General features: G+C 40.5%; 2 protein-coding genes and 1 pseudogene across 9 annotated transcripts in view; all 3 read right to left on the reverse strand.

The window, feature by feature from the left end:
- The window catches only part of RANBP2 (RAN binding protein 2), a 57,729-nt gene extending 40,430 nt beyond the window's left edge, over nucleotides 1–17,299 (reverse strand). The window contains exons 1-4 of one of the 2 annotated variants that reach the window (XM_043468670.1): nucleotides 17,116–17,299; nucleotides 3,319–3,386; nucleotides 1,657–1,768; nucleotides 1,026–1,178 (exon numbers count right to left, since the gene is read on the reverse strand). In XM_043468670.1, coding sequence (XP_043324605.1) covers nucleotides 1,026–1,178; nucleotides 1,657–1,768; nucleotides 3,319–3,386; nucleotides 17,116–17,187 — 405 coding nt within the window. In that variant the 5' untranslated portion in view covers nucleotides 17,188–17,299. The remainder of the gene's footprint in view (nucleotides 1–1,025; nucleotides 1,179–1,656; nucleotides 1,769–3,318; nucleotides 3,387–17,115) is intronic. The other variant, XM_043468671.1, reaches the window with a different exon arrangement.
- Nucleotides 14,205–14,313, reverse strand: LOC122442812 (annotated as a pseudogene).
- Nucleotides 17,300–22,555: 5,256 nt separating the features above from the next.
- Nucleotides 22,556–27,045, reverse strand: part of LIMS1 (LIM zinc finger domain containing 1) — an 81,023-nt gene continuing 76,533 nt past the window's right edge. For all 7 annotated transcript variants that reach the window (XM_043468678.1, XM_043468677.1, XM_043468679.1 and 4 more), the window contains one exon: nucleotides 22,556–25,194. In XM_043468678.1, coding sequence (XP_043324613.1) covers nucleotides 25,080–25,194 — 115 coding nt within the window. In that variant the 3' untranslated portion in view covers nucleotides 22,556–25,079. The remainder of the gene's footprint in view (nucleotides 25,195–27,045) is intronic.

The raw sequence follows: 27,045 nt of genomic DNA on the forward strand, positions 1-27,045 counted from the left end.
GATGGAACCACCATTGAACCATGTACTTTCGGGGGAAATTCTGTTTCTGATTGGATGGAGCACACTCAAGACCTGTCTGTACGACCTCTGCAACTTCCTGAGAAAAATCTATAATTATTTCAATAAAAAACATTTAAGAATTCTATTGCAAACACGTATAAATGAGGGATAAAAACAATGTAAATGAGAATTCCCCACTTTTCCTGCAGGGGCCCTGGTTTCAATCCCTGGTTGGGGAACTAAGATCAAACAAGTTGCACAGCAGGGGGGACCAATAGACAATTAAAATTACAGTTAAAATTCTGTTTGTCTAGCAAATTTTGGAAAGTCTTTCTCCAAAAAGTCTCCTAGTAAACTATATTTCACTCAGTAAAGAATAACATGAAGAGCCAGTTAATACATTAGCAACAAATTTCTATCACTTTTAGTAGTCACTTATAATACACTAGAGAAACTTTTAACTTCTGCTTAAAAACCTCACTATCCTATAACACAGTCTTTACCAAATTTATATAATGGTTCTTTAAAACTGTCATCTTCTGGGTAATTTTCACCCCATGAAGTGAAACTTTTATACCAGACAGAGCGCAATTTATAATAAATCTCAGCTCCACCATCCACTAATAGCTAAGGAACAGCAGAGTCCCTAAAACAGTAACCACTGTGAAGGTAGATGAGATGCCACTTGGAAAGCAAACGGGTTCCTAGTGAAACAGCACACTGTGACCTCATACCCTGTGGATGGCCATCACCGCCCAGTGACACTTACTCTGCCTCACGCACACTGCAGTACTATTGCCAAGGGTCACAGCTCCTATGTCACACCCCCAGACTTATATACAGTAATGGTCTATACCCCTACAACTAAAGGTCTACACCCCTAGGATCCCATCCCCCTCCCCACCACGCCAGTTTACAGCTTACTACTTAAGTCATTTAAATTCCAAGTACTAGCAATAGCTGCGTCTTTAACTTTTCTCCACCTGCTTTTATTATATGCTTTGTTTTCTTTAGTTTTTTTTTACCTTTAGTTTATAAATTGCAGGACTTCCTGGAAAAAGTTTAGCTGCTCGTTCAACCCAGTATTTAGCTCTTCCATCGGTAACGTCATTTTTACAGAGCAATTCTGCAATCTTCAACACAAGATCTTTCTGTGTTGGGTTTAATTCCACTGAACGCTGATACCAAAAACAATTAAGAAATTAGTAGGATTCCTAAAGTCTATTCACTCATACACAAAATTTAAAAACTTAACAAGTACTCCATTACAAACTATTTCTAAATGACAACACGTTACTTCAAAGTTGTTAAAATTAAACTGTCTGCAAGTTTTTTGAAAATGAATAAAAATTTATTTGGTAAATGCAAAAAAGAAAAGGAAGGAGGGAAGGAAAGGAACCATGCATTTCTCACTATAGTAAACTTAAAATTTACAAGTGTTAATATTCTTTTCCAAGTGCTAACCTCTCCATGACAAAATACTTTGGCACTCTTTGGGCCAAATATTTTAAAATCTGTTTCAAGCTTTTTTGCTTAATAGTATGATGATATGAGTGCTTGTTTTCAAGACATCCATAAAACATACCTGAATTATTTACTACATAAATTAACCTGGACATTATGTGTGTGGTTATGTTCTAACCTTATACAGTTTACCTTGTAACATTCAACAGCTTTCTCTATGTTTTCCTCCACTTCGTAAAGAAGACCGAGAAATCTGTGAGCTTTGGGATCCCTTTCTTGCACATTAATATATGTAGATATATATCTGTTCAGAAATAATAATATAAAAACAATCTTTAAAATACCACATTTAGAACTGTGTTTAAATGCAGAGAAAATACTTTATGCTAAGCAACCACTAAACTAATTACTACTGTTTTCTGATGAACACCACTATTTACTTAGAGCAGAGTACGAAGAAATTCAGGAGCATCCACAGGAAGAAACAGACAACACCTAGACACACACACACAGTCAACAGCACCTAGACACAAAGTCGACAGCACCTACACAGACACACACACACACACACACAGTCAACAGCACCTAGACACAAAGTCGATAGCACCTACACACACACACACAGTCAAGAGCACCTAGACACGAAGTTGATAGCACCTACACACACACAGTCGACAGCACCTAGACACAAAGTCGACAGCACCTACACACACACACACACACACACACACAGTCGACAGCACCTAGACATACACACACACAGAGTTGATAGCACCTACACACACAAAGTCAACAGCACCTAGACACACACACACACACACAAAGTCAAGGACACACTCACTTTGTCATTAAACGCTACATTCACCAAGTTTTCCTCAGTGCTATCCACTCATAAGAAATGAACACATAAGTTACCTTTTTTTCTATTACACTTTGGTAAAGCACTACAAAGTTTTGCAGAGAAATTACAAAGTGATTACACTAAACCTTTAAGTTATCATAATGCAAAATACTAAAGAGCACTAATTCCCAAACAAACACTAAGATAATCTGTTCATCTTTTTTTTTTTCTCTCTCTCTCTTTTTTTTTCTGTTTATCTTTTAAACAATAACATCTAAGGGGACTGCACAGGAGTCACTCAGTATACCACCAAATGCAGATGACTTGACTACAAACAAGGATCTTCTAGGCCCAGTGAACGTTATCACAGGAAGAATCAGAGCACAGATTAACACTGGAGGAAAAAGTGTCATTTTATAAAGTAAGGAACTATAGCTGCTAGGTCAATAAAGGTGCTAACATTTTCTTATCAAAATTTTCATCTTCCCATCAATGCCTTCAATAGCCTACCTCCCTCTTAATTTCCAGCTTTAAGCTACTGAAAATCAGGAGATCAGATCAACAGCCTTCTTGGCCTTGGAGGATCACTCACTAGTAGTCAACTAAAGTTATCTCTGACACAAGCTATTCTCCCGCCCAGCAATTAGTTTAACCTTATACTCACTGCTATTTTCTAGCTGATGGAAGTAGCAGATAGCTAACCAGGAAGAAATCAAGATGTAAGCATGGTTCTCTTTTATTCTAACCTAAAACAATCTCTAGAGAAAGTTTAATGCCAGATGATTTCTTGCCCGAGGTAGGGACAAGCAGCCAGCATGTAGAAAGCATCATTCTAGACTCAATCTTCACATAATCCACTCTTGTCCTCACCATCAATCTGAGGGATGAATCCCTCATTTCCAGGACATACTTAGGAAGAACTGCTAAAATACCCATTTTTATCCATTTCAAAGAAGAACATAAGAAAAGGCCCTGGTTTTAGACTTAAGGCAAGTTGACAGTTTGATACTTACTTTTTAGCAAGATCATATTCTTTAGCTTCATAATACAGCTTTGCAAAATAGAATCCTTTCATTGACTTCTAAAAAAAAAATTAAGAATTATTTTATTCTTCGTATTTCAAATTTTGCATATTTTTCATAAGAATTAAAATCTGTTGTAACAATGTTAACATCCACTCAGTATTCTTGACTGAAAAAAATCCCATGGACAGAAGAGCCTGGTGGGCTAGAGTTCATGGGGTCACAAAGAGTTGGACAAGACTGAGCACACAAGCAACCTAGCACTTAAAAGGTAAAAACTGCCTGGAGAAATGCACACATGTTCTAGAATCATGAAACTACGTCTAATTCTCATGAAACATCAAAGAAATTTAAGAAAAACAAGACAAGATGACATCAGAAATTAAGAACTTATATATCAGCAAGAAACCTTAGGAACCGTGTGGTGTTCCTCTCACTTTACAGCTAAGTAAACAGACAGAACCCACTTTCCTGGCGGAGAAGTACACCAGAGAGAGACCTCACTTCTCCTGCCATGTGCACGCCTTTATGGGGGAAGAAGAACAAAGTACTGCAGAGCGGCTGAGGCACTGGGGCTTCCGGGTCCAGTTACCGACCTCTCCACAGACCATTATCTTACACTCAAAGAGTTAGACAGACAGAAATAAAATTTGCCTCTCCTGGTATTAATTCTCCTGCTAATAATCCAAGTCCACACCCTGGTTCTTTTATGTCTACAGGCTCCAAAGTCCAGAATGCTGGAGCACACCAGATGGTGTCATACACACATGATTAAAGTACAGAGCATCAAACAACTTTTTTTGAAAATGACAGAAGGACACAGAAAAATAAAAATCAATGTATTATGTGAAAAAAGCAATGTTTTCATTTACTGATTTTATTTCTAAAAAATATGGATGTTAGATGTTGCTGTGCCTACTAGTCTCCAAGCATCATTCTGAGTGCTGGGGAATTGGCAGTAAACAAAGTCTGTCTTCAAGCAGGAAGCTTGCACTTCAGGAAGGGTGAGAAGCAGACAGTAATCTCCATGGAGGCAGGACAGAATGCTCTTACAGCACCTCATCAGTTCTCTACAGAACACCACATTTTGACAAAGCTACAATCAGTACTTATCCCAAAAAGCACAGGCACCCTAACAGTGCCTATCTAGCTGGGAGTTTCTCCTCCCTCAGCTGGTGAGGGTGGAGGCGCACAGACAAGGCATCACATATTTTATACAATGGGAAAGAGACAGGCTTGTCAGGGAAGGTCTTGGGAAGGGGGATATTTGACTAGAAACCTGATTAATGTGCAGAAGTGGTTACCTGGGGCAGGTGAACTGCAAAAATTTAACACCTCTTCACTGTTTACTATGAAGTATTTCCATTTTCTCCTTTTTATGAACTCTACAGAAGACACTCCTGAATGGCACCCATCTTCCTGAAACACTCTTCTCATGTCTTCAACAAACACAGGTTCTCCTCACTTCACTTCTATCATGGTGGTCATTCCCTCTCCAGCTCCTCTTCTCTCTCAGACTGTCTCATCTGGGATATATAATCCATCTCACTGAGGACTACCCTGACTCCCAGATATGTGTCTTTGATTCTCCTGAGCTCTAAATTTATGTGCAAATGATCAAGATGTGATAGTTCTACCTTCTGGGTTATCTCAGTCCACATTTTTCTACATCTCTACTGCTACTGTCAAAGTCCAGGCCTGCTATCACCTCTCTGTGGGATGACTGAAATGGCTATTCCTGTCTCCCTCTCAAAGTTAATTTGTCAAAACATAACACAAATGACACTGTGTATTTAAAACTGTAAACCCTTTTTTGGCTTCCATTACACTTTGAAAATATCCCTATTTCTCACCAAAGACTAGCATAACATGGCATCTGCCTAGCTCTCTAACTTTACCTTGTCTGCCCCATGCATGCTATGGTCTAAAACCAGTGACTAAAACCAGAATGCAACTGTCCAAATGGGGCAGCCCTGAGCAATCTGTTTAATTTAAACAAAGGTAACAGTAGGTACTGATATGAGACGGTTTCTGCCCAGTACATTCAACGTCAGAGTGAAGAAATTCAATGAAGTCAAATAAATGGCAGAGTAACTATGATTCTTCTTCAGGTAGCCAACGCTTCGTCATCCAATCAGAGTCATATATGAATTCATGACTAAGATTCTCACTAACCTAGTCAAAGGATAGCTAGGGGCAGTGAGTCTGAGGATCAGCTGAGGAAGAGCACCCGGCTGGGCGTGCATGCCTCATGTCTGCACAGGAAAAGACACGAAGAGCAGAGCGAGAGGAGGGCCCCCAGCGCCACTCACCTCCCCTGCACACCATGGCGGTTAGGTCCAGTACACCTATCAGAGCATCACAGAAGTATATCTTTAACCAAGCTGAGTAGAGAGTGAAAATTCCAGTGAAGCAAACAGGAAAAACTCATTTTATCTAGGTTTTCATTAGGATTAAAGACCCTGAAAGTGGGTTCTCCCAATCCTTTTTATATTTTTAGTTTTAAGCTAAGGTTATCAGAAAAGTTACCATACTGGCTTTAGGCAGTCAAACATTGAAAGAACTCACTTTTGGTCATGTCTTGCTATGCTTGTAGAGAAACTCATCTACCACTGGATCATTCACTCAGTAACAGAACTGTGTTTACATCTGCACTCAATGTAAACTGGGTTCAGACCTTCATGAGACAGGTTGGTTTTACTATAATAATGGTTGTTTCCTTAATAAGCCTCCTCAGAATAAGAGGAACCATGGTTCAGACAATGCGGGCATACAGTCTGCCTGAGGAGCAACCTAGTCAAACAGAACATCAGTGAGGTTCTGACTGAATGCTTTTAAGAATCCCATCTAGGCAGGACAACAGAGCCGCAACAGGTGGTATTTCAGATGGCAATGAAGCTATAAAGAGACATGAAGGAAACTTAAACCAATCCGAAAAGGCTACATTCTTAGGATTCCAACTATATTACATTTTGGAAAAGGCAAAAGTACGTAGACAGTAAAAACGTTAGTGGTAGCCTGGGCCTGCAGAGAAGAAGGTACGAACAGCACAACACAGAGGATCTTTAGGGCAGCGAAGCTACTATGTATGACACAATAACAATGAATACATGTCTTTATACATTTGTCAAAACCCATGACTGTACACCACCAAGAGTGAACTCTAAGGTAAACCATGGACTTTGGATGAAAATATTTAAGTTCATCAACTGTAACAAGTGTTCTATTCTGTGGGAAATGCTGACACTGGGGCAGGCAGGACGAATGTGGGAAAATTACCTTCATTACAATTTTGCTCTGAACTTGAAACTGTTCTAAAGTCTACTAAAAAAAAATTTAACTCTAATTTTCCACAAAGTACTCTCAGCAAAATGAACCAAGAACACATTAAAACTATTATACACCATAACCAACAGGAATTTTTGTCCGAGGAATGCAAGGTTGATTTCATACAAGACAATGAGTTAACTAATACATCACATTAAAAGAACAAAGGCAATAAACTGCAAGACCATGTCAAGTGCCATCAAAAGGAAAACAGTATGTGACAAAATCCAACATTCATTCATGATAAAAACTCTCAGAAAACTGATTCTCTCAGAAAGCAAAGAATATCCTCAACATGATCAGTTCAGTTCAGTTGCTCAGTCGTGTCCAACTCTTTGCGACCCCATGAAGCGCAGCACGCCAGGCCTCCCTGTACATCACCAACTCCCGAAGTCTACCCAAACCCATGTCTATTGAGTCGGTGATGCCATTCAACCATCTCATCCTCTGTCGTCCCCCTCTCCTCCTGCCCCCAATCCCTCCCAGCACCAGGGTCTTTTCAAATGAGTCAGCTCTTCGCATCAGGTGGCCAAAGTATTGGAGTTTCAGCTTCAACATCAGTCCTTCCAATGAACACCCAGGACTGATCTCCTTGCAGTCCAAGGGACTCTCAAGAGTCTTCTCCAACACCACAGTTCAAAAGCATCAATTCTTTGGTGCTCAGCTTTCTTTATAGTCCAGCTCTCACATCCACACATGACTACTGGAAAATCCACAGCCTTGACGAGACGGACCTTTGTTGGCAAAGTAATGTCTCTGCTTTTTTAATATGCTGTCTAGGTTGGTCATAACTTTCCTTTCAAGGAGTAAGCGTCTTTTAATTTCATGGCTGCAATCACCAACTGCAGTGATTTTGGAGCTCAGAAAAATAAAGTCAGCCACTGTTTCCCCATCTATTTGCCATGAAGTGATGGGACTGGATGCCATGATCTTAAGTTTTTTGAATGTTGAGCGTTAAGCCAACTTTTTCACTCTCCTGTTTCACTTTCATCAAGAGGCTCTTTAGTTCTTCTTCACTTTCTGCCATAAGGGTAGTGTCATCTGCATATCTGAGGTTATTTATATTTCTCCCAGCAATCTTGATTCCAGCTTGTGCTTCCTCCACCCCAGCGTTTCTTATGATGTACTCTGCATATAAGCAGGGTGACAATATACAGCCTTGACATACTCCTTTTCCTATTTGGAACCAGTCTGTTGTTCCATGTCCAGTTCTAACTCTTGCTTCCTGACCTGCATACAGGTTTCTCAAGAGGCAGGTCAGGTGGTCTGGTATTCCCATCTCTTTCAGAATTTTCCTCAACATGATAAAGGTCATTAATGAAGAGATCACAGCTAACATCATGTGCAGGGCTTCCCAGGTGGTGCCAGTGGTAAAGAATCTGCCTGCCAAGCAGGAGATGCAGGTTCAATACCCGGGTCGGGAAGATCCACTGGAGAAAGAAATGGTAACCCACTACAGTATCCTTGCCTGGGAAATCCCATGGACAGAGGGACTTTTGTAGAGGATTTCTGGCAGGCTATAGTCCACAGGGTCACAAAAAGTCAGACATGACTTAGCGACTAAACACCATCAATAGCAACACCACACTCAATGATGAAAGATTAAAGGCTTTCCCCTTAAGATCAGGAATGGCTTTCGGTGCTTCTATTCAACACTGAGTTGGAAATTTTAATCAGAACAATTTTAGACAGGAAAGAAATTACAAAAACAGAACAAAACTGAATTGAAAGGAAGCAGCAAAACTATCAATATCCATAGATGATGCAATCCTATATAAAGTCCCAAAAAATTCACAAGAAAACTACTATAGCTAAAAAGCTAATCCAGCAACACTGCAGGACACAAGATTAGCACACAACGGTCAGCTGTGCTGAACAAGCCGAAGAGTGAATTGATAAAGCAATTTCAGTCACAAAAGCTTATGAAAGAATCAAATACCTGGGAGTAAAGTTACCAAGGAGGCAAAAAACCTGTATGCTGATAAATTTAAAACACTGCTGAAAGGAATTAAAGACCTAAATAAACGGAAAGGTGTGTTCATGAATAGGATGACCTAATATTACAAATGGGTGAATACCACCCAAAGGAATCTACAGATTCAATGCAATCTCATGAGAATTCCAACAGCCTTTTTTGAAGAAATAGAAAGGTCAATCCTCAAATTCATATGGTATTATAAGGGGCCCCAAACACACTCTAGAAATAGAATGAAGTTGAAAGACATACCACTTCCCCAATGCAAAACTTAGTATAAGACTCCAGCAATCAAAACAACATGCCACTGACCTAAGGAGAGACATATAGACCAACTAAACAAAATTGAGAGTTCAGAAACAAACCCATAAAGCTATGGACAATTAATTTCTGACAAGCATGCCATGTCTATTCAGTGGAAAAAGAACAGTCTCTTCAATAGACGGTGATGATACAATTGATTTTCCACGTGCAGAAGAATGAAATCACACCCCCTTCCTCACACCATCTATATACCTTCCTCACACCATGTATACAAACTAACTCAAAATGGGTCAACATTAAGAACCAAAATTAACAAAACTCTCAGAAGAAAACATAGGGTTAAATCTCCGTTAGCTCACATTTGGCAATGTACTCTTAGATATAACACCAAAAACATAAGAAACAACAGGTAAATGAGATTCATTAAAATTAAAAACGTTTTGCATCAACTGACATTACAAAAAAAAGTGAAAGGAAAACTTATAGAATGAGAAAAAACATTTGGAAATTATATCCAAAATATATAAAGTATTTCTACAACTCAATAACAGACAAATATTCAATTAAAAAGCCCAAAGCAAAGGGCTTAGGTAGCTACTGCACTAAAGATATGCAAATGACCAATAAGCCATGCAAAGATGCTCAACATTATTAGTAATCGGGAAAATGCAAATCAAAGCCACAATAAAAAACCCCTACCAGGATGGCTCTAATTTTAAAAAGAAGAAAAAAAAAAAGAATGTAGAGAAATTGAAATCCTCTTACACTGCTGATGGAGATAAAAAATGGTGCTGCCACTATGGAAAACAGTTTGCAATTTATCTAAATCTAAACACAGATTACAACCCAGCAATTCTACTCATGGGTACAAATTCAAGAGTTAATAACAAAATCTCAAATAGATATCTGCACACCCATGTTCTCAGCAGCGTTACCCACAATAGCCAAAAGGCAGAAACAACTCAAGTGTCCTTCAACAGATAAAGGGATAAACAAAATGTGGTCTATACAGACAGTAGATTAATATAAGTGGCTCAGATCACACGACTGTTATTGCAAAATTCAGACTTACATTGAAGAGAGCAGGAAAAACCACTAGGCCTTTCAGGTAGGACCAAAATAAAATCCTTTACGATTATACAGTAGAAGCGACAAACAGAGTAAAAAAAAAAAAGTGACAAACAGATTCAAGGGATTAGATCTGATAGTGTGCAGACTATGGACGGAGGTTTGTACCACTGAACAAGACAGTGATCAAAACCATCCCCAAGAAAAAGAATGCAACAAGGCAAAATCGCAGTTTTGAGGAGGCCTTACAAATAGCTGAGAAAAGAAGAGAAGCAAAAAGCAAAGGAGAAAAGGAAAGATGTACCCACCTGAATGCAGAGTTCCAAAGAATGCCAAGGAGAGATTAGAAAGCCTTCCTCAGTGATCAATGCAAAGAAATAGAGGAAAACAACAGAATGGGCAAGACTACAGATCTCTTCAAGAAAATTAGAGATACCAAGGGAACATTTAATGCAAAGTAGAGCACAATAAAGGACAGACATAGTATGGATCTAACAGAAGCAGGAGATATAAGAAGAGCTAGCAAGAATACACAGAACTATACAAAAAAATATTTCCCTGATACTGGGAAAGATTGAGGGCAGGAGAAGGGGACGACAGAGGATGAGATGGTTGGATGGCATCACCGCCTCAATGGATATGGGTTTGGGTAGACTCCGGCAGTTAGTGATGGACAGGGAGGCTTGGCATGCTGTGGTTCATGGGGTCGCAGAGTCGACACGACTGAGCGACTGAACTGAACTGACAGAAAAAAAAGAACTTAATGACCTAGATAACCACAATGGTGTGATCACTAACCTAGAGTTAGACATCCTGGAGTGTGAAGTCAAGTGGGCCTTAAGAAGTATCATGATGAAAAAAGCTACTGCAGGTGACGGAAATCCAGCTGAGCTATTTCAAATCCTAAAAGATGATGCTGTGAAAGTGCTGCACTCAATATGCCATCAAATTTGGAAAACTCAGCAGTGGCCACAGGACTGGAAAAGATCAGTTTTCATTCCAATCCCAAAGAAAGGCAATGCCAAAGAATGCTCAAACTACTGCACAACTGCGCTCATCTCTCATGCTAGCAAGTTAGTGCTCAAAATCCTTCAAGCTAGGCTCCACCAGTATGTGAACTGAGAACTTCCAGATGTACAAGCTAGATTTAGAAAAGGCAGAGGAACCAGAGGTCAAATTGCCAAAGTCCAATGGATCACAGAAAAAGTAAGAGAATTCCAGAAAAACATCTGCTTCATTGATTACGCTGAAATCTTTGACTGTGTTGATCACAACAAACTCGGAAAAATTCTTAAAGAGTGGGAATACCAGACCACCTTACCTGCCTCCTGAGAAACCTGTATGCAGATCAAGAAACAACAGTTAGAATCGGACATCAAATAGCTGACTGGTTCAAAATTGAGAAAGAAATACATCAAGGTTGTACACTGTCACCTTGCATAAGCTTATATGCAGCGTACATCATGGGAAATGCTGGGTTGGATGAATCACAAGCTGGCATCAAGACTGCTGGGAGAACTATCAACCACCTGAGATATGCAGATGACACCACCCTTATGGCAGAAAGAGAAGAGGAACTAAAGAGCCTCTTGATGAATGTGAAAGAGGAGAGTGAAAAAGTTGGCTTAAAACTCAACATTCAAAAAACGAAGATCATGGCATCTGGTCCCATCACGTCATGGCAAATAGATGGGGGAAAAAATGGAAACAGTGACAGACTTTATTTTCTTGGGTTCAAAAATCACTGCAGATGGTGACTGTAGCCATGAAATTAAAAGACGCTTGCTCCTTGGAAGAAAAATTATGACAAACCTAGACAGCATATTAGAAAGTGGGGACATCACTTTGCTGACAAAGGTCAGTATAGTCAAAGCTACAGCTTTTTTTCCAGTAGTCATGTATATATGTGAGAAAAGTGAAAGTCACACAGTCATGTCCGAGTCTTTGCAACACCATGGACTATACAGTCCGTGGAATTCTCCAGGCCAGAATACTGGAGTGGGCAGCCTTTCCCTTCTCCAACGATCTTTCCAACCTAGGGATTGAACCCAGGTCTCCCTCATTGCAGGCAGATTCTTTACCAGCTGAGCCACAAGGGAAGCCCAAGACTACTGGGAGTGGGTAGCTCATCCCTTCTCCAGCAGATCTTCCCCACACAGGAATCGAACCAAGGTCTCCTGAATTGCAGGTGGATTCTTTGCCAACTGAACTATGAGGGAAATTGGACCATAAAGAAGGCTGAGGGCCAAAGAATTGATGTTTTTGAGCTGTCATGTTGGAGAAGACTCTTGAGAGTCCCTTGGACAGCAAGGAGCTCAAACAAGTCAATCCTGAAGGAAATCAACCTGGAATATTCATTGGAAGTACTGATGTTGAAGCTGAAGCTCCAATACTTTGGCCTGATACTGGGAAAGACAAGCAGGAGGAGAAGGGTGACATAGGATGACTTGGTGGTGGCTCAGATGGTAAAGAATCTGCCTACAGTGCGGGAGACCTGGGTTGGGAAGATTCCCTGGAGGAGGCATGGCAATCCCCTCCAGTATTCTTGCCTGGAGAAACCCCATGGACAGGGGAGCCTGACGAGGTGCAGTCCATGGGGTCGCAAATAATCAGACAAGCCTGAGTGACTAAGCACAGCACATCTCACTAAAAGAGGATTATCTTTAGATAATTAAACAACAATTATTAAAGACTAATATACAGAATCATGAAATTTGAGGCAAACATGATCATTTCTATCTCCAGTCGCCTCATTTTACAGGGAACTGAAGTCCAGTAGGTTAAGTGTCTTGTTGAAGCATACACAGTCAGTAAGGAGCACAGCCAATGCTACATAGCAGGACAATCCAGTTCCCTCAGTGCTGCTTTCCATGACACTTCACACCACTAGAAGCAAATACCTGATTTCACTTAAGTTGCTAAGCATCAACTGATGTGGGGTTGAAAACAGGAACATTCAGACTCGAGAGACACCACACTGCCCTTCACCTTACACAGTCAACAGACTCCCCCTCTCACATACACTCTCTGCAAAAAGGTGAAGCTAATGGGTTTGTTATAAACTGATGGGCTCCAAATTTGTGGATTCCTGACAAGGGTGAGGGCGAGGGTTACAGAGAGGACAAGTAAAGTTGAGGTACCCAACAGTGAGTTCCTAATCCTGTTCTCTTGGAAGGTTAGGTTAAAGGAAATCTATCAAAAAATACAACAGAAGAAACAAAGAGAGAAAAATGTGGATGACCAAACCAGAACCAACTTTCAGTCAATGAGAACATCAGAAAGATAACAGAAAAAAAAGAGGGAGAGAGGAGAGAAACAAAAAATGCTCAATGAAATACAAGATGTTCCAGAAGTGAAGGAAATAAGTTTGTCAACTGAAAGAAAACTTCCAGAAAATCTATAGGCTATCAAGAACAAGAATCACATATAACCTCCAATAGTACACTGCAATTATGCAGCAATGCTCTCAAAATTGAGAAAAAAATCATTTCAAACTTAGATTTGACAACCCAACTAAAGATTAGGTAAAGACATTTTTTGTCAGTAGAAAGGGTTTAAAATGGGGAAAAGTAGATCAACAAAGCAAGGGTTAGGGGCACTGACCCTCTGCACAGTTGAAAATCTATGGATACTTAACAGTCGTCCCCTTGTACACACACACACACATACACACACACACACTCTCTCTCTCTCCCTCCAGAACCCTGGCTCCTCCATATCCAAGCTTCCACATCCTCATATTCAGCCAACCGTGGATCCCATAGCACTGCTCTATGCATTCGTCGAGAAAAAACACCAAAAAACCCCTTCATGTAAGTGGATCTGTGCTGTTCAACGAGCAACTGTAATACGTATATTACTCAGAAGTATGACATACAGATGTTTAAGGTAGAACAAATAACCAAGAGCTGTCAAGCTGCCTCTGAGAAGCAGGAAATCGGGGGTGTGGAGTAGAAAGTCAACTAGATATAAAACTAAGAAAACTAAATAGAAGCCATCTGGGGAAAAAAAAATGAAGTGACATTTTCAATAAAAGCAAAAGCAGGTGTTGGTTGTGTATGCTCAGTCTTGTCCAACTCTTTGAGACCCCATGGACTGTAGCCCACCAGGTTCCTCTGTCCATGGAATTTTCCAGGCAATAATACTGGAGTGGGCTGCCATTTCCTCCTCCAGAGGATCTTCCCGACTCAGGGATGGAACTTGCACCTCCTGCATTGGCAGGAGGATTCTTTTTTTTTTTTTCCAGGGGAAAGCGCGAACGCAGTCCCCCACTACCACAAATTATGCAGTCGAGTTTCCCACATTTGGGGAGGCAGGAGGATTCTTTACCAACTGCACCACCTGCGAAGTCCTAACAAAATCAAAAGCAGGTGTAAAGGAGTAGAAAATAGCAAAACAAAAGACGAAGTAAAGAAATGAGTGGAAGCCTGGGAAGACATGACTATGGACCCATCACAGCACTTAGAATTTGGATAACCCAGAAAACTGGTCTGTTCCAACATGGCCAGTGTCTGCCCAACTGGGTACCAAGTACATACACCCTAATCTTTTTATACTCTTCACAGCCACTTTCTCTGCTCCCTCCATAATCTCCTTCCCAACCTGTCCAAAGCACCATGTTCTGTCATTTCACTCACACCTACGATTACAGCATTACTGTCATGTGTTCCAAAGTTTTTGTTTATTTTGTTGTTTCAGTTGCTAAGTCATGTCCGACTCTTTGGACCCCATGGACTATAGCCCACCAGGCTTCTCTGTCCATGGGATTTCCCAGGAAATACTGGAACTGGTAGTCATTTCCTTCTCCATGGGATCTTCCCAACACAGGGATCAAGCCCGAGTCTCCTGCACTGGCAGGTGGATTCTTCACCACTGATCTACCTGGGAAGCCAGGAAGACCTAATATACTCTTACCAAAGTCTAATTTAAAAGTTTCAGTTCATTTCTTGAGGTTAACCAGGATCCTTAGGGCAAGGGACCTTCCAACTCTGAACACCCATCCCCGATTCCTGGAGATCCACCCCAGGACCGCCTGAGAAGCAAGCCTTTATCAACTCTGCACCTGAGGCCTCCCTCAGTGTCTTGCTATTTTAGTGTGTGTGCTTAATCTTTCAGTCTTGTCCAACACTTGTGACCCCAGAGACTGTAGCTTGCCAGGCTCCTCTGTCCATGGGATTCTCCAGGCAAGAATACTGGACTGGGTTGCCATTTCCTTCTCCAGGGGATCCTCTCGAATAAAGGAATCAAACCCTGGTCTCCTTTATTGCAGGCAGACTCTTTACTAAGATACAAGAGAAGCCCCATGAAGCAACTGAAACAAAACAAATAAAAAGTTTGCTATTTTAGCACCAGATATTAAACCACTGAATCTGGGGGATTCTTTTTATTCTCTGCTTCTCTAGAGGTCCACCTAGGACCTTGTCCTGCAGTCTCTCTCCAGGACACTGACATCAAAGTTTTCTCCTGATGTTCATTAGCTATCCTTCAGCTTGTACAACAACTGTGACTCCAACCACAGCAGAAGCGCTTCTCCTGCAGGAAGTGGAATTGGTCCCCCAGTGGCTGTCCCCTAACCCTCTCCTCCTGCCACCAGAAGCCTTTCCTCCTGGTCTACGCCCTTGAGATCCAGGTATCAGGCTGCTAAATTTCAGGGACCTACCTTTGGGTTGTCTCCCAGAATATATGGTCTAACTATAGCTAGATAAGGGATGTTAACTCCTTGAATTATCATTTTAAACATTTCCATTATGATTAAAGCACCTCTTTTAGGTCTTTATCTGGGACCGAAAGTTATCTACTGCACTTGCTAATCAATATACCACTGAAGTCCCCAGGTTCAAAAGTCAATGATTTCTCCTTGTCTGAAGAAAAACATCTGGTTATAATACTCTTTATAAATGTAAAAGAGGTGACAATAGTAACCAATCCTTAAAGTCTTGTGCCCACTCCTCTTTGTTGATGGAAAAGTTCCCTAGTTCAAAGAACATTCTAATTCCTGTCTAGACAGTGGTTTTTACGCTTTGGAGAGCCAGGGTCCCCACTAAAAATTTCTTAAAAGCTCTAAACTTGCTTTAGAAGAAGAAGAAGAAAAAAAAAAAAACGGCCACATCAGTTTCAGGGGCAGAGAACGTTTAATGAGCTTCCGTTTTTGACTCTGTTAGGTACATTTGTATTTACAGCCATGCCAGCAGTTTGAAGTTACTATCTGAAGGTTGGCACCTATTCCCCTGCTCCAGACGCACAGGCTGTAACCCACTCCATACTCCTAAAAGAAACGAAATCACACCCACTGCCAAAATCCTGCTGAGCTACCATGTGCCCCCGGAAAAGTATCTTTAATCTCCCCAGGTCCCAACAGCCACAGGGTTGTCGGGAGCACAAAGTAAAATAATATATGCCTAACATGTGGTAACCAAGACACTATTACGGTGCCGTTACAATCCTGACTGTCCACTGGTTTTGTTTTTAATTTCCTCATACATCTTTATTCGCATAGGCTCCAGCCCAGAACACCTGGAATGACTGTCCCTGTAACAGCCACATCTACTGAGAGCTTACCACGTGCCAAGCACTGCCCTAAACGTTTATCATGGCACATCCTAAAAACTCCTATCGATACCCTAACTCCCAACCTATTAACGAAATAAGCGGCAGTTGTCTCGAATCCTATAGCGCGCGCTTGGCGGAGCTGCAACTCGGCCCTGGGCAGCGACTCCGGGTCCGGCGCCCCCTTCGCCCACCCTCTGGCATCAAGGTCCGCGGGATCCGCTAGGCACCCAGTTAGCTATCTACCCCGGAGATGGCAAAGTACCCCGAGAAGCGTCGTCGTAAGGCCAAAGAATCTACCCCAGAAACAACGCCCGTAAGGAATTCAGAACCACCGGGACCCGTTGAAAAACAAAATGCCCGGAAAGCAGTTTCCAAAGCGGTGAGTGAGAGGCGGCAGGGCGGCTGCGCCTCGGCGTAGAGGCCAGGCCGCCCGAGCGCCGGGAACGAAGAGCAGGAAACGAAACAGGAAGACGAGAAACAGAGAGCGCCAACGCCCGCCCGCCGCCTCCCCGTCCCCCGCCCGCCGCCGGCCGGCCGCGCCTCAGCGGGAGCCATGGCGCCGCTGCCGCGGGCCCGCCCGGAGGCCGTGGCCCCGGCCCGCTCACCTCCCGGGGTGACGGGGCAGAGCCCTGCACCGAAGCGATGTATCGCTCTACGTCGGCCTTACTGCGCCTCATCGTGCCGCCGACTAGGCTCTGGGTAACGAACGCCAGCGCCGAGGCCGCAGCGGCCTCCGTCGTCTCGGGAGCGCGCCGCCCGAAGGTCCGTGACGCAGCGCCGTCGCCGGCGAGAGAGCGACGCGCCTGCGTGGGTGCGTGCATGCGTAATGGTTGCGTCAATCCTGTGCGCCGCGCAGACCCGCGGTCGCCGCCGCGTGGAGGTGACTGCTCTTGCGCAGCGCGGGAATGCGAAGCTCGCGGGGCGTGTGACGCGGTTGGAAGTGCGTAAGGATGACTCGGGCCTGTAGCAGCTGCGTCCGGAAATAACCGGCCCGCAGGCTCTCGAGCCGGACGGGCTGTTCCCGGTGCTGACGTCACGCCGCGGCGCCAGTTGGCTGCATCTAAGCGCTCTTTTGGAATTTGAATTTTTCGGGCGTAGTTTTAAGACAAGTTGTAGAAAATGTTTTCAGTAGTAAAAAGCCACATCCTGTGTATACAGGGAGTTCAGGATTTATGGTTATGGACACTTTATCCTTTTTAAATAGTTTTATTCAACACTTAGAACTAATCTGGCCTCTTACAGGTTATCCTTTTTGATTTTCCATTTTTCCAAATTTTCTACAGTGAGCAATTATTTCCTTTATAAAGAGGGAAACCAGCATGGTGTGTTTTGTTTCAGGTTTGTTGGATGTGAATAAGGGTGGCTGGTCTGGGAGGGTACTTGGTCCAGGCCCCAGCTAATGTTAGCTAATCTGAGGGATGTTGAGGAGTGAGTCCCTCTGCTGGTTTCCTTGGTAAATAATGAGCCAGCAGGAGGTCAAGTCGTCTCTAATTGATAGTATCCCTTTCCCCAAGGGAGCGAGGCTGCTCTTATGTCCTGCTACGAACCTGGGGATGTTGCTCCAGGACCTCGCTTCAGATGGGTAAGCTCCTGTCCCTGACTCTGGACTTTTAGTCTTGAACCTGGGCAAGGCCTGTGGCCTGCAGCTCAACATCACATGTACTGACTTATTCTCCCAACAACTTAATGAAGGTACTGTTATTTGTTCTTAGGCCTATGTGGATAGATAGGAAACGGAGGGTGTGAACAGTAAATCAACCTTGCCAAGCATACCTTGGCAAGCACATAAAATTACTACCTTAATCTGTTTTAGTTGAATATACTGGAAAGGAGTAACCGAAAGAGGAAAAGCACAGAGGGACTTGAAATGAAAAAACCCTTGATTTTGATCAGCAATGGATGCCTTTGATCGATGCTGGGTGCCTGTCAGTTCAATTAATTCAGAAGTTGAGGACTCAAAATTAATCAGGTAAAACTCTGGCTGATAAAAAATGTCTTAAGCCAGGATGAGAAATTTTAAACATAGAATTCTATGTGTCACTCCTGGGCTTTCTCTCTCCCTCCCTAATGAGCAGTGTGCATTACATATTAACTGGAACCTCTCAAAGATAAGAGTGCCTGCTCCAAAGTAGAGGGCTTTTCTTTTAACTTTCTTCTGAGCTAGCAACATAACTTCTTAAAAGGATAGTGCTCCTTCCCACCTCTGCAGGGGGTTGTGGTGACCTGCTCACCTGGGTTGAGTTTCTTCCATTAACTTTATGCAAAATGTCAGTAAGTCATTTTGATTTACGATCCTTTGTCTTGAAAATGTGGAATGCAAAAGTAGGAAGTCAAGAGATAACTGGAGTAACAGGCAAATTTGGCCTTGGAGTACAGAATGAAGCAGGGCAAAGGCTAATAGTTTTGCCAAGAGAATGCACTTGTCATAGCAAACGCCCTTTATCAACAACACAAGAGATTACATGTGGACATCAACAGATGGTCAACACCAAAATCAGATTGATTATATACTTTGCAGCCAAAGATAGAGAAGCTCTATACAGTCAGCAAAAACAAGACTGGGAACTGACTGTGGCTCAGATCACGAACTCCTTATTGCCAAATTCAGACTTAAATTGAAGAAAGTGGGTAAAACCACTGGACTATTCAGGTATGTCCTAAATCCTTTATGATTATACAGTGGAAGTGAGAAATAGATTTAAGGGACTAGATCTGATGTACCAAGTGCCTGATGAACTATGGACAGAGGTTCATGACACTGTACAGGAGACAGGGCTCAAGACCATCCCCAAGAAAAAAAATGAAAAAAAGCAAAATGGCTGTCTGAGGAGGCCTTACAAATAGCTGTGAAGAGAAGCCAAAAAGCAAAGGAGAAAAGGAAAGATATACCCATTTGAGTGCAGAGTTCCAAAGAATAGCAAGGAGAGATAAAGCCTTCCTCAATGATCAGTGCAAAGGAATAGAGGAAAACAATAGAATGGGAAAGACTAGAGATCTCTTCAAGAAAATTAGAGATACCAAGGGAACATTTCATGCAAAGATGGGCTCAATAAAGGACAGAAATGGTATGGCCCTAACAGAAGCAGAAGATATTAAGAGGTGGCAAAAATACACAGAAGAACTGTACAAAAAAGATCTTCATGACCCAGATAATCACAATGGGGTGATCACTCACCTAGAGCCAGACATCCTGGACTGTGACGTCAAGTGGGCCTTAGGAAGCATCACTACAAATGAAGCTAGTGGAGGTGATGGAATTCCAGTTGAGCTATTTCAAATCCTAAAAGATGATGCTGTGAAAGTGCTGCACTCAATATGCCATCAAATTTGGAAAACTCAGCAGTGGTCACAGGACTGGAAAAGATCAGTTTTCATTCCAATCCCAAAGAAAGGCAATGCCAAAGAATGCTCAAACTACTGCACAATTGCACTCATCTCACATGTTAGTAAAGTAATGCTCAAAATTCTCCAAGCCAGGCTTCAACAGTGCATGAACCATGAACAACCAGATGTTCAAGCTGGTTTTAGAAAAGGCAGAGGAACCAGAAATCAATATGCCAACATCCGCTGGATCACAGAAAAAGCAAGTTCCAGAAAAACATCTACTGCTTTATTGACTATGTGAATCACAACAAACTGTGGATAATTCTTCAAGAGATGGGAATACCAGACCACCTGACCTGCCTCTTAAGAAATCTGTATGCAGGTCAGGAAGCAACAGTTAGAGCTGGACATGGAACAACAGACTAGTTCCAAATAGGAAAAGGAGTACATTAAGGCTGTATATTGTCACCCTGCTTATTTAATTTATATGCAGACTACATCATGAAAAACCCTGGGCTGGATAAGGCACAAGCTGCAATCAAGATTGCTGGGAGCAATATCAATAACCTCAGATATGCAGATGATACCACCCTTATGGGAGAAAGTAAAGAACTAAGGAGCCTCTTGATGAAAGTCAAAGAGGAAAGTGAAAAAGTTGGCTTAAAGCTTAACATTCAGAAAACTAAGATCATGGCGTACGGTTCCATCACTTCATGGCAAATAGATAGGGAAACAGACTATTTTCTTGGGCTCCAAAATCACTGCAGATGACTGCAGCCATGAAATTAAAAAAACACTCCTTGGAAGAAAAGTTATGACTAACCTAGACAGCATATTAAAAAGCAGAGACGTTACTTTGCCAACAAAGGTCTGTCTAGTCAAGGCTATGGTTTTTCCAGTAGTCATGTATGGATGTGAGAGTTGGACTATAAGGAAAGCTGAGTGCCAAAGAATTGATGGTTTTGAACTGTGGTGTTGGAGAAGACTCTTGAGAGTCCCTTGGACTGCAAAGAGTTCCAACCAGTCTGTCCTAAAGGAAATCAGCCCTGAATATTCATTGCAAGGACTGCTGTTGAAGCTGAAACTCCAATACTTTGGCCACCTGATGCAAAGAACTGACTCATTTGAAAAGATCCTGATGCTGGAAAAGGATTGAAGGCGGGAGGAGAAGGGGACGACAGAGAAGGAGATGGTTGTATGGCATCACCGACTCAATGGACATGAATTTGAGTAAACTCCGGGAGTTGGTGATGGACAGGGAGGCCTGGTTTGCAGCAGTCCATGGGGTCCCAAAGAGTCGGACACGACTGAATGATTGAACTGAACTGAATAGACATCTAACAGGTGGGACAGTTCTCGGGGCTCCTGAGAATCGGCTTCCCAGGTTACAATCCTCAGTTTGGCTCGAATAAAACTTCTTTTATTCTTCTTATGTTGATTATTGAATTTTCATCGACTGTTGTCTCACTGTTTCTTCGACTGCTGAGTTTTGTGAGGACTTTAGGTATTCTGATTGCAAGTTCTTTAAAACATGTGATTGGGGAACATTTCCTCACAGTCTGTAGTTTGTAACTACATTATACTTACACATTATAGTTATACATTATAACTCACCAGCATCTTCCACTAAGGAGACAGTTTTTGATTTTGATAAAGTGCACCTTGTCAGTTCTTTTGTTTTCTGAATCATGCTTTTGCTGTGGCATAAGAACTCATGACCCCTGGTCACAAAGATTTGTCTCACACTTTATATTTAGATATATGACCCACTTTGAGTTCATCTTTTCAGTAACTGGAAGGCTTATGTCAGGAGCCTTTTTCGTGCATCTGGATATCCAATTGCTCCAGCACTACCCCTTCTCCATTAAATTGCCAGGGAACTTCAAAGGGCCTCCTTGACAGCACAGCCCTGGGTAGGTGTCAGGATTAAGTAACATGGTGTCACCTCAAGGAAGATAGCCTGTATACACAGAGGCTGTTTTGACTTCTTTTTTAACATGGATTTAGATACAGCACTACTTAAACTTTGTTACAGAAAAAACTACATACATAATAGGTTAAGACAGCTTAAAAAAAAAAATGTGGCACTCTAATTTTAAATTGAGGCATAACTGACATGTAATATGTTAGTCTGTGTATAACATAATGATTCCATGTTTGTACACATTACAAAATGATCACAATGTCTAGTTAACATTGGTTATCAATCAGTTACAAAATTTTTTCTTGTAATCAGAACTTTTAAGATCTATTCTCTTAGCGACTTTCAAAAATGTAATACATATTAACAACTATAGTCACCATGCTGTACATGACATCTCTATGAATTATTTATTTTATAACTGGAAGTTTGTGTCTCTTGACCCTCTCCACCCATTTTGCCCACCCTCACCCCCCACCCCCGGCCCCCTGCCGCTGACAGCCACATCTGTTCTCTGTATCAATGAGCTTGGTTTTTTTAATCATTCCACATATAAGTGAGATCATACAATATTTGTCTTTCTCTGACTTTTTAGCAGTGTCCTATCCATGCTGTTGTAAATAGCAAGATGACTTATCTGTGGCTGAATAACATTCCATTGTTACACAGACCACATTTTCTCATTTATTCTTCCTTTAGTGGACACTTAGGCTGTTTCCAAAATGGCTTTCTTAAGCACTAGTCCTATATCCTCATGGTTCCATGTCTCAAAGCCGTTCAAGTTAAGCAAAACACAACAGTTATTCTTAACAATTATGAACATTTATTAAGCACCAAGAGTATACTGCACTGGTTGCTATGTAAAAACACAATTATTGACATAGTGTCCCTGCCATTGAGCTTACAATCGAAAATGAAATACAACAATGCTGTGAGCCAACTTCAAAATTTCCTTAGTTTAGAAATTGCTGTTTTGGCAAACAAATAAGGCAAAATGACCTACCATCAGTTACAATGTTAATAAGATGTAAAGAATGTTTGACTCGTACCCAGACATTTTCCCAATTATGTTAGGCTTGATAAAGAAAAGAGCACTTAGAAATGTGGTAAACAATGAATTATTTCAAATGCCTTGTAGTATTTTAAGCAAAGATTTGTTCATTAGCCTGAGCTTCTCCCTTTTGGGAGGAAGCCATGTGAAACTAAGCAAATCCATCCTCTCATCCACTGACAACCGTTTACTCCTTACTCTTGGTGAGAGTGAGGGCTCACTGATCCCCTGCAGGGGGCAGGGCATGTGTGTCTGGATAAAACACCCCATGGCCTTGGAGGCTTCAAGGGGCAAGCTTGCAGGAATTACAAACTCATATTTTACGAGAGGGGTGAGCAGCAGGACCTCTGGGCACAGGAGAGACATGAACCTTGTAGTGATTCAGCCCATGCTTCTTCCCAGTGATTAGAAACAGATAAGTGGGCGCTTTCTGCTCCGGATTTCCTGTGTGGGAGCATTCAGGACTTCAGCATCAAGACCCTAGACTGCAGATCCTGCACTGTATCCACAGTACAGTATTTAATAAATACTTTAAAGATTTTTGTTGCTGGTCATGTATTAGCTGACAAAGGCACGCTGAAGGGAATTTGATTCTTGCTGTCAAATGCAAAGACTGTTTAGACTTCTGAGCACAGTCTTAAAGTATATATTATTTTCTATCACTGATCATTCTTTGAACTCTAAAAGAGCACTAAAAAAATTAATTGGTTATAAATGAACTAAAAACTGAAATACAATTTACTGTAAAGTGCATGCACAAGTATTTAAAAATACATGCATACAAATATCTTAATGGCAGACTGGTAGCATCCTGAGATTTGTTTTTTTTTTTTATGGCAAAATAACATTTCAGCAATTTTTTTGAAAAAACCAATAATTTTCCCCTTAGAAGCCCATCTTTGCAACTTTCTTTTACATGATAACATAGTAGCAGCAACATTTAAAAAATGTTCACAATTCTCTTTGCATATAGGTTTATGGAGAAAGACATCCAGAAACTTTAAGATAAAACTTTGCAAAATAAAATAATTCACTACTTTTGGCCTAAAGTTGACACTTAAACACCACTCTTCCAATTTTAAAAGTGTTACTTATACCTCTTACATACAGTAAACAAAATATAAGATTTGCAATGAAAAACTTGAAACACATATCAACATAATTATCTTCTAATTAAGATCACAAATTAATTTCAATGTGTTTCCCCAAAAAGAAGAAAAAAATTTTAACATAGCTGTGGTAAATGAATTTGAGTTTATAAATCTCATTCAATGCACTTGTTTTTAGTTTGTAAGGTATGAAACAGCTAGAATTCCTGATTAATGTATGTATTTTTCTAAGGCAAGGCAAGTTTATTTATATATAAAGCATAGATATTAGCATGGTTATAAAGGCAATATGATCAATACATAAACATTCACGTTTTTTAAGTGATACATTCCAAACTACTTAACATTTAATTTCATGTCCTATTCTAAGACTGCATCTGTGACCTTAAGCTTCAAAGTATAATTGCTGTAATACATGAAAAAATACTTCATTTTTCCAATATTGTAAAGTATACTGTATTTTCAAATACCTAGTATAAATTTTTTTGCACAAAATTTTAAAAAGAATACTATTAGCTAGCTATAACTACTATGTTAAGTAACTGTATAAAGAAGTTCACAAAGGAGAACAAAAATTAAAACTAAGCTTAATAATTATTGCATTTAACCATAACAATAAAAGTCCCCAAATCAAGTAGTTCTGAATACACTTGTTTCTTATCTGAGTAATGTGTATATTCATTTTACAGTCACTAGTTTGATAAACACACTAAGATTCTGTGAGATATGGTTTTCTTTTTTATATCCTCCCCAACTGCAATTGTAATTAATTTTCTTTAGAATACAAAGAACTAATGTTTATATATATTTTTTATCTACGTCATGTAAAAACTGACTCCTTTCATTTTTAAAAGTTATATTTAATATTTTGGACCTTAATTAAAATTTAATATTTAAGCATGTTTTTTTTTCTATTATGTATCATCTACATTTCAATAAACTGATAAGGGTTATTAACAAAGGCAAATCTTGATCTCATCCATGTTTTAAATATGATGACAGAAACTTTTTTTCTCTTTAATGAGAAAAAGGAGATAAAGAACACCATTCAATAGGTCCTCTTCACTCTCAACTATTTTGAGACACAACTTTAAGACAGGGTGCATCAGGTCAGGCAATGTTGTGATCTCTTATCTTTGCATAGAAGAGAAAAAATAAAGGAAGTTATTTCCTTCCTAAGGTCTCAGCTAACTTCTTAAGTCTTTTCTTCAGCTCCAACGGAAATTTCTCATAGCACTTCTTACAGACTGGCTTCATGTCAAACTCCACAAATTTATTCCTAAAGTTAATAATAATAAAAAAAATTTAGTGTAAATGTATTCACAGTTGTATACTGACATACAGATAATGTGCAGTAATTTTACTGAAGTAAATGAAGACACTATGCATATTACAACTATATTCATATTAGTAAAAAAACTGTAATTCTAATTTCAATTCTAATCATTATGGTAAACATAAACTACAATACCATTTGAAGAAAGTTGCCCTTATAAACTGACCTTGTACAATGATCTGTATGATACAGAATGCTGATTACATTTTAGTCTGTGCTAAGTATGCAGGGAATCTAACGTGAATGAAACTCAGATAAAGTCAATCATGTTTTAAAATACTGTGAGAACACTTTTAAAAAATAGTTATTCAGAGCAAAGAACTGTATCTTTCTGGTAAGACTGATCCTCTTTATTGAAGGTGTAAGTATCTCACGTAGTATTTTACATGGTGGAGCTATGAGGCTTCATCTTGCCTGGCTTCCTGTCCCAACAACAATGATCATCTTCAAAAAGAAAAACCTAAACTAACATCTAGGTTACTTTGGTTGTCTGTCTCACAGAAAATTCAAGAGCACCAGTGGACCATGTGGCGTGCGGTCACATCTGTGATCAGTGTGTATATGGAGAACTCAATTCTTTAAAAGCCAGGACAGCACACACCCTCAATTCACTTGTACAATTCCGGACAGGTGTTGAGAAGGCCTCCTAGCTATGGGTGATGCATTTCCAGTTAACGGCTATCAGGGCTCAGGCCGTTGAGATCGTGGGTCCCTAATTGTGAATGGAACAAACACAGAACTTTCTAACTAGTTCGATTTTTGTAAAATTACATCTAGAAAAGGTGTGTGGGACAAGTTCAGTGACACACTGCTATCTGTTACAAATTATTACATCTGTTGATACAATTTTAAAGAACAACAAAAATAACAAGGTTAAATCCTGATCACGTATTTTAAATGAAAAACCTTTTTTTTTAAACACCATGTGAGAATTATTTTCTGATTTTTTTCCAGAGATCCTAATGATGACAATAATTTAAATGATGTTATGTTTTAATTGGCAATTTGATTTAAATAGTGCTATTGAGTTAAAAAGTTCTCCCAAAGTGTTCTATAGACCCTATGAACTATAGCTTGCCAGGCTCCTCTGTTCATGGGATTTGCCAGGCAAGAATACTGGAGTGGGTTACCATATCCTTCTCTAGGGGATCCTCCCAACTCAGGGGTTGAACCCCCATCTCCTGCTTTGGCAGGTGGATTCTTTACCACTGAGCCACCAGGGAAGCCTGCTAAACAAACCTTATATTGTTTTCATTTTATATCTGAATTTTTTCTTTGTAGAAGGAAACTTGAAAACTGAAACAATAAAAAACTTTTAGAACTCAGAACACAATGGTCCCTATGAAGAACTGAGACAGTCTTTCTAACAATGCAAGAGAATTTCAAAGACTGAAATATGTCTTGTGAAAACCAGGAATTGTACGAAAACACATATACACATCCAGAGATGCCATATCTTATTCTCTACCTTAGATGATCTCTGCTTAGATAGGAAACATGCTAAGAGGGTTTAGTTTAATACAGAACTTAGAACATGCAGCACTGGAACTGACCAATTATATTATTTTAGGCAAAGAAGCCAAAAACTAGGATTTTAAAAGCTGTGATGATCAGAGAGAAATACTTTGAAACTTTTACAATATCTATTAAGAGATTAGAATTCTTCCCTTTGAATCCACTGGGCGGGGGGGGAATCTATACCATATTGTGATTAAAAAATGAGCTGAGAGAGTCTACAGATTCAAGGAAGCAAGTGCAGTACAGGTTATGTGAAGGGTGGACCCTATTAAAGTG

The sequence above is a fragment of the Cervus canadensis genome, chromosome 5 (genome assembly GCF_019320065.1).
Source record: "Cervus canadensis isolate Bull #8, Minnesota chromosome 5, ASM1932006v1, whole genome shotgun sequence".
Classification (NCBI taxonomy): domain Eukaryota; kingdom Metazoa; phylum Chordata; class Mammalia; order Artiodactyla; family Cervidae; genus Cervus; species Cervus canadensis.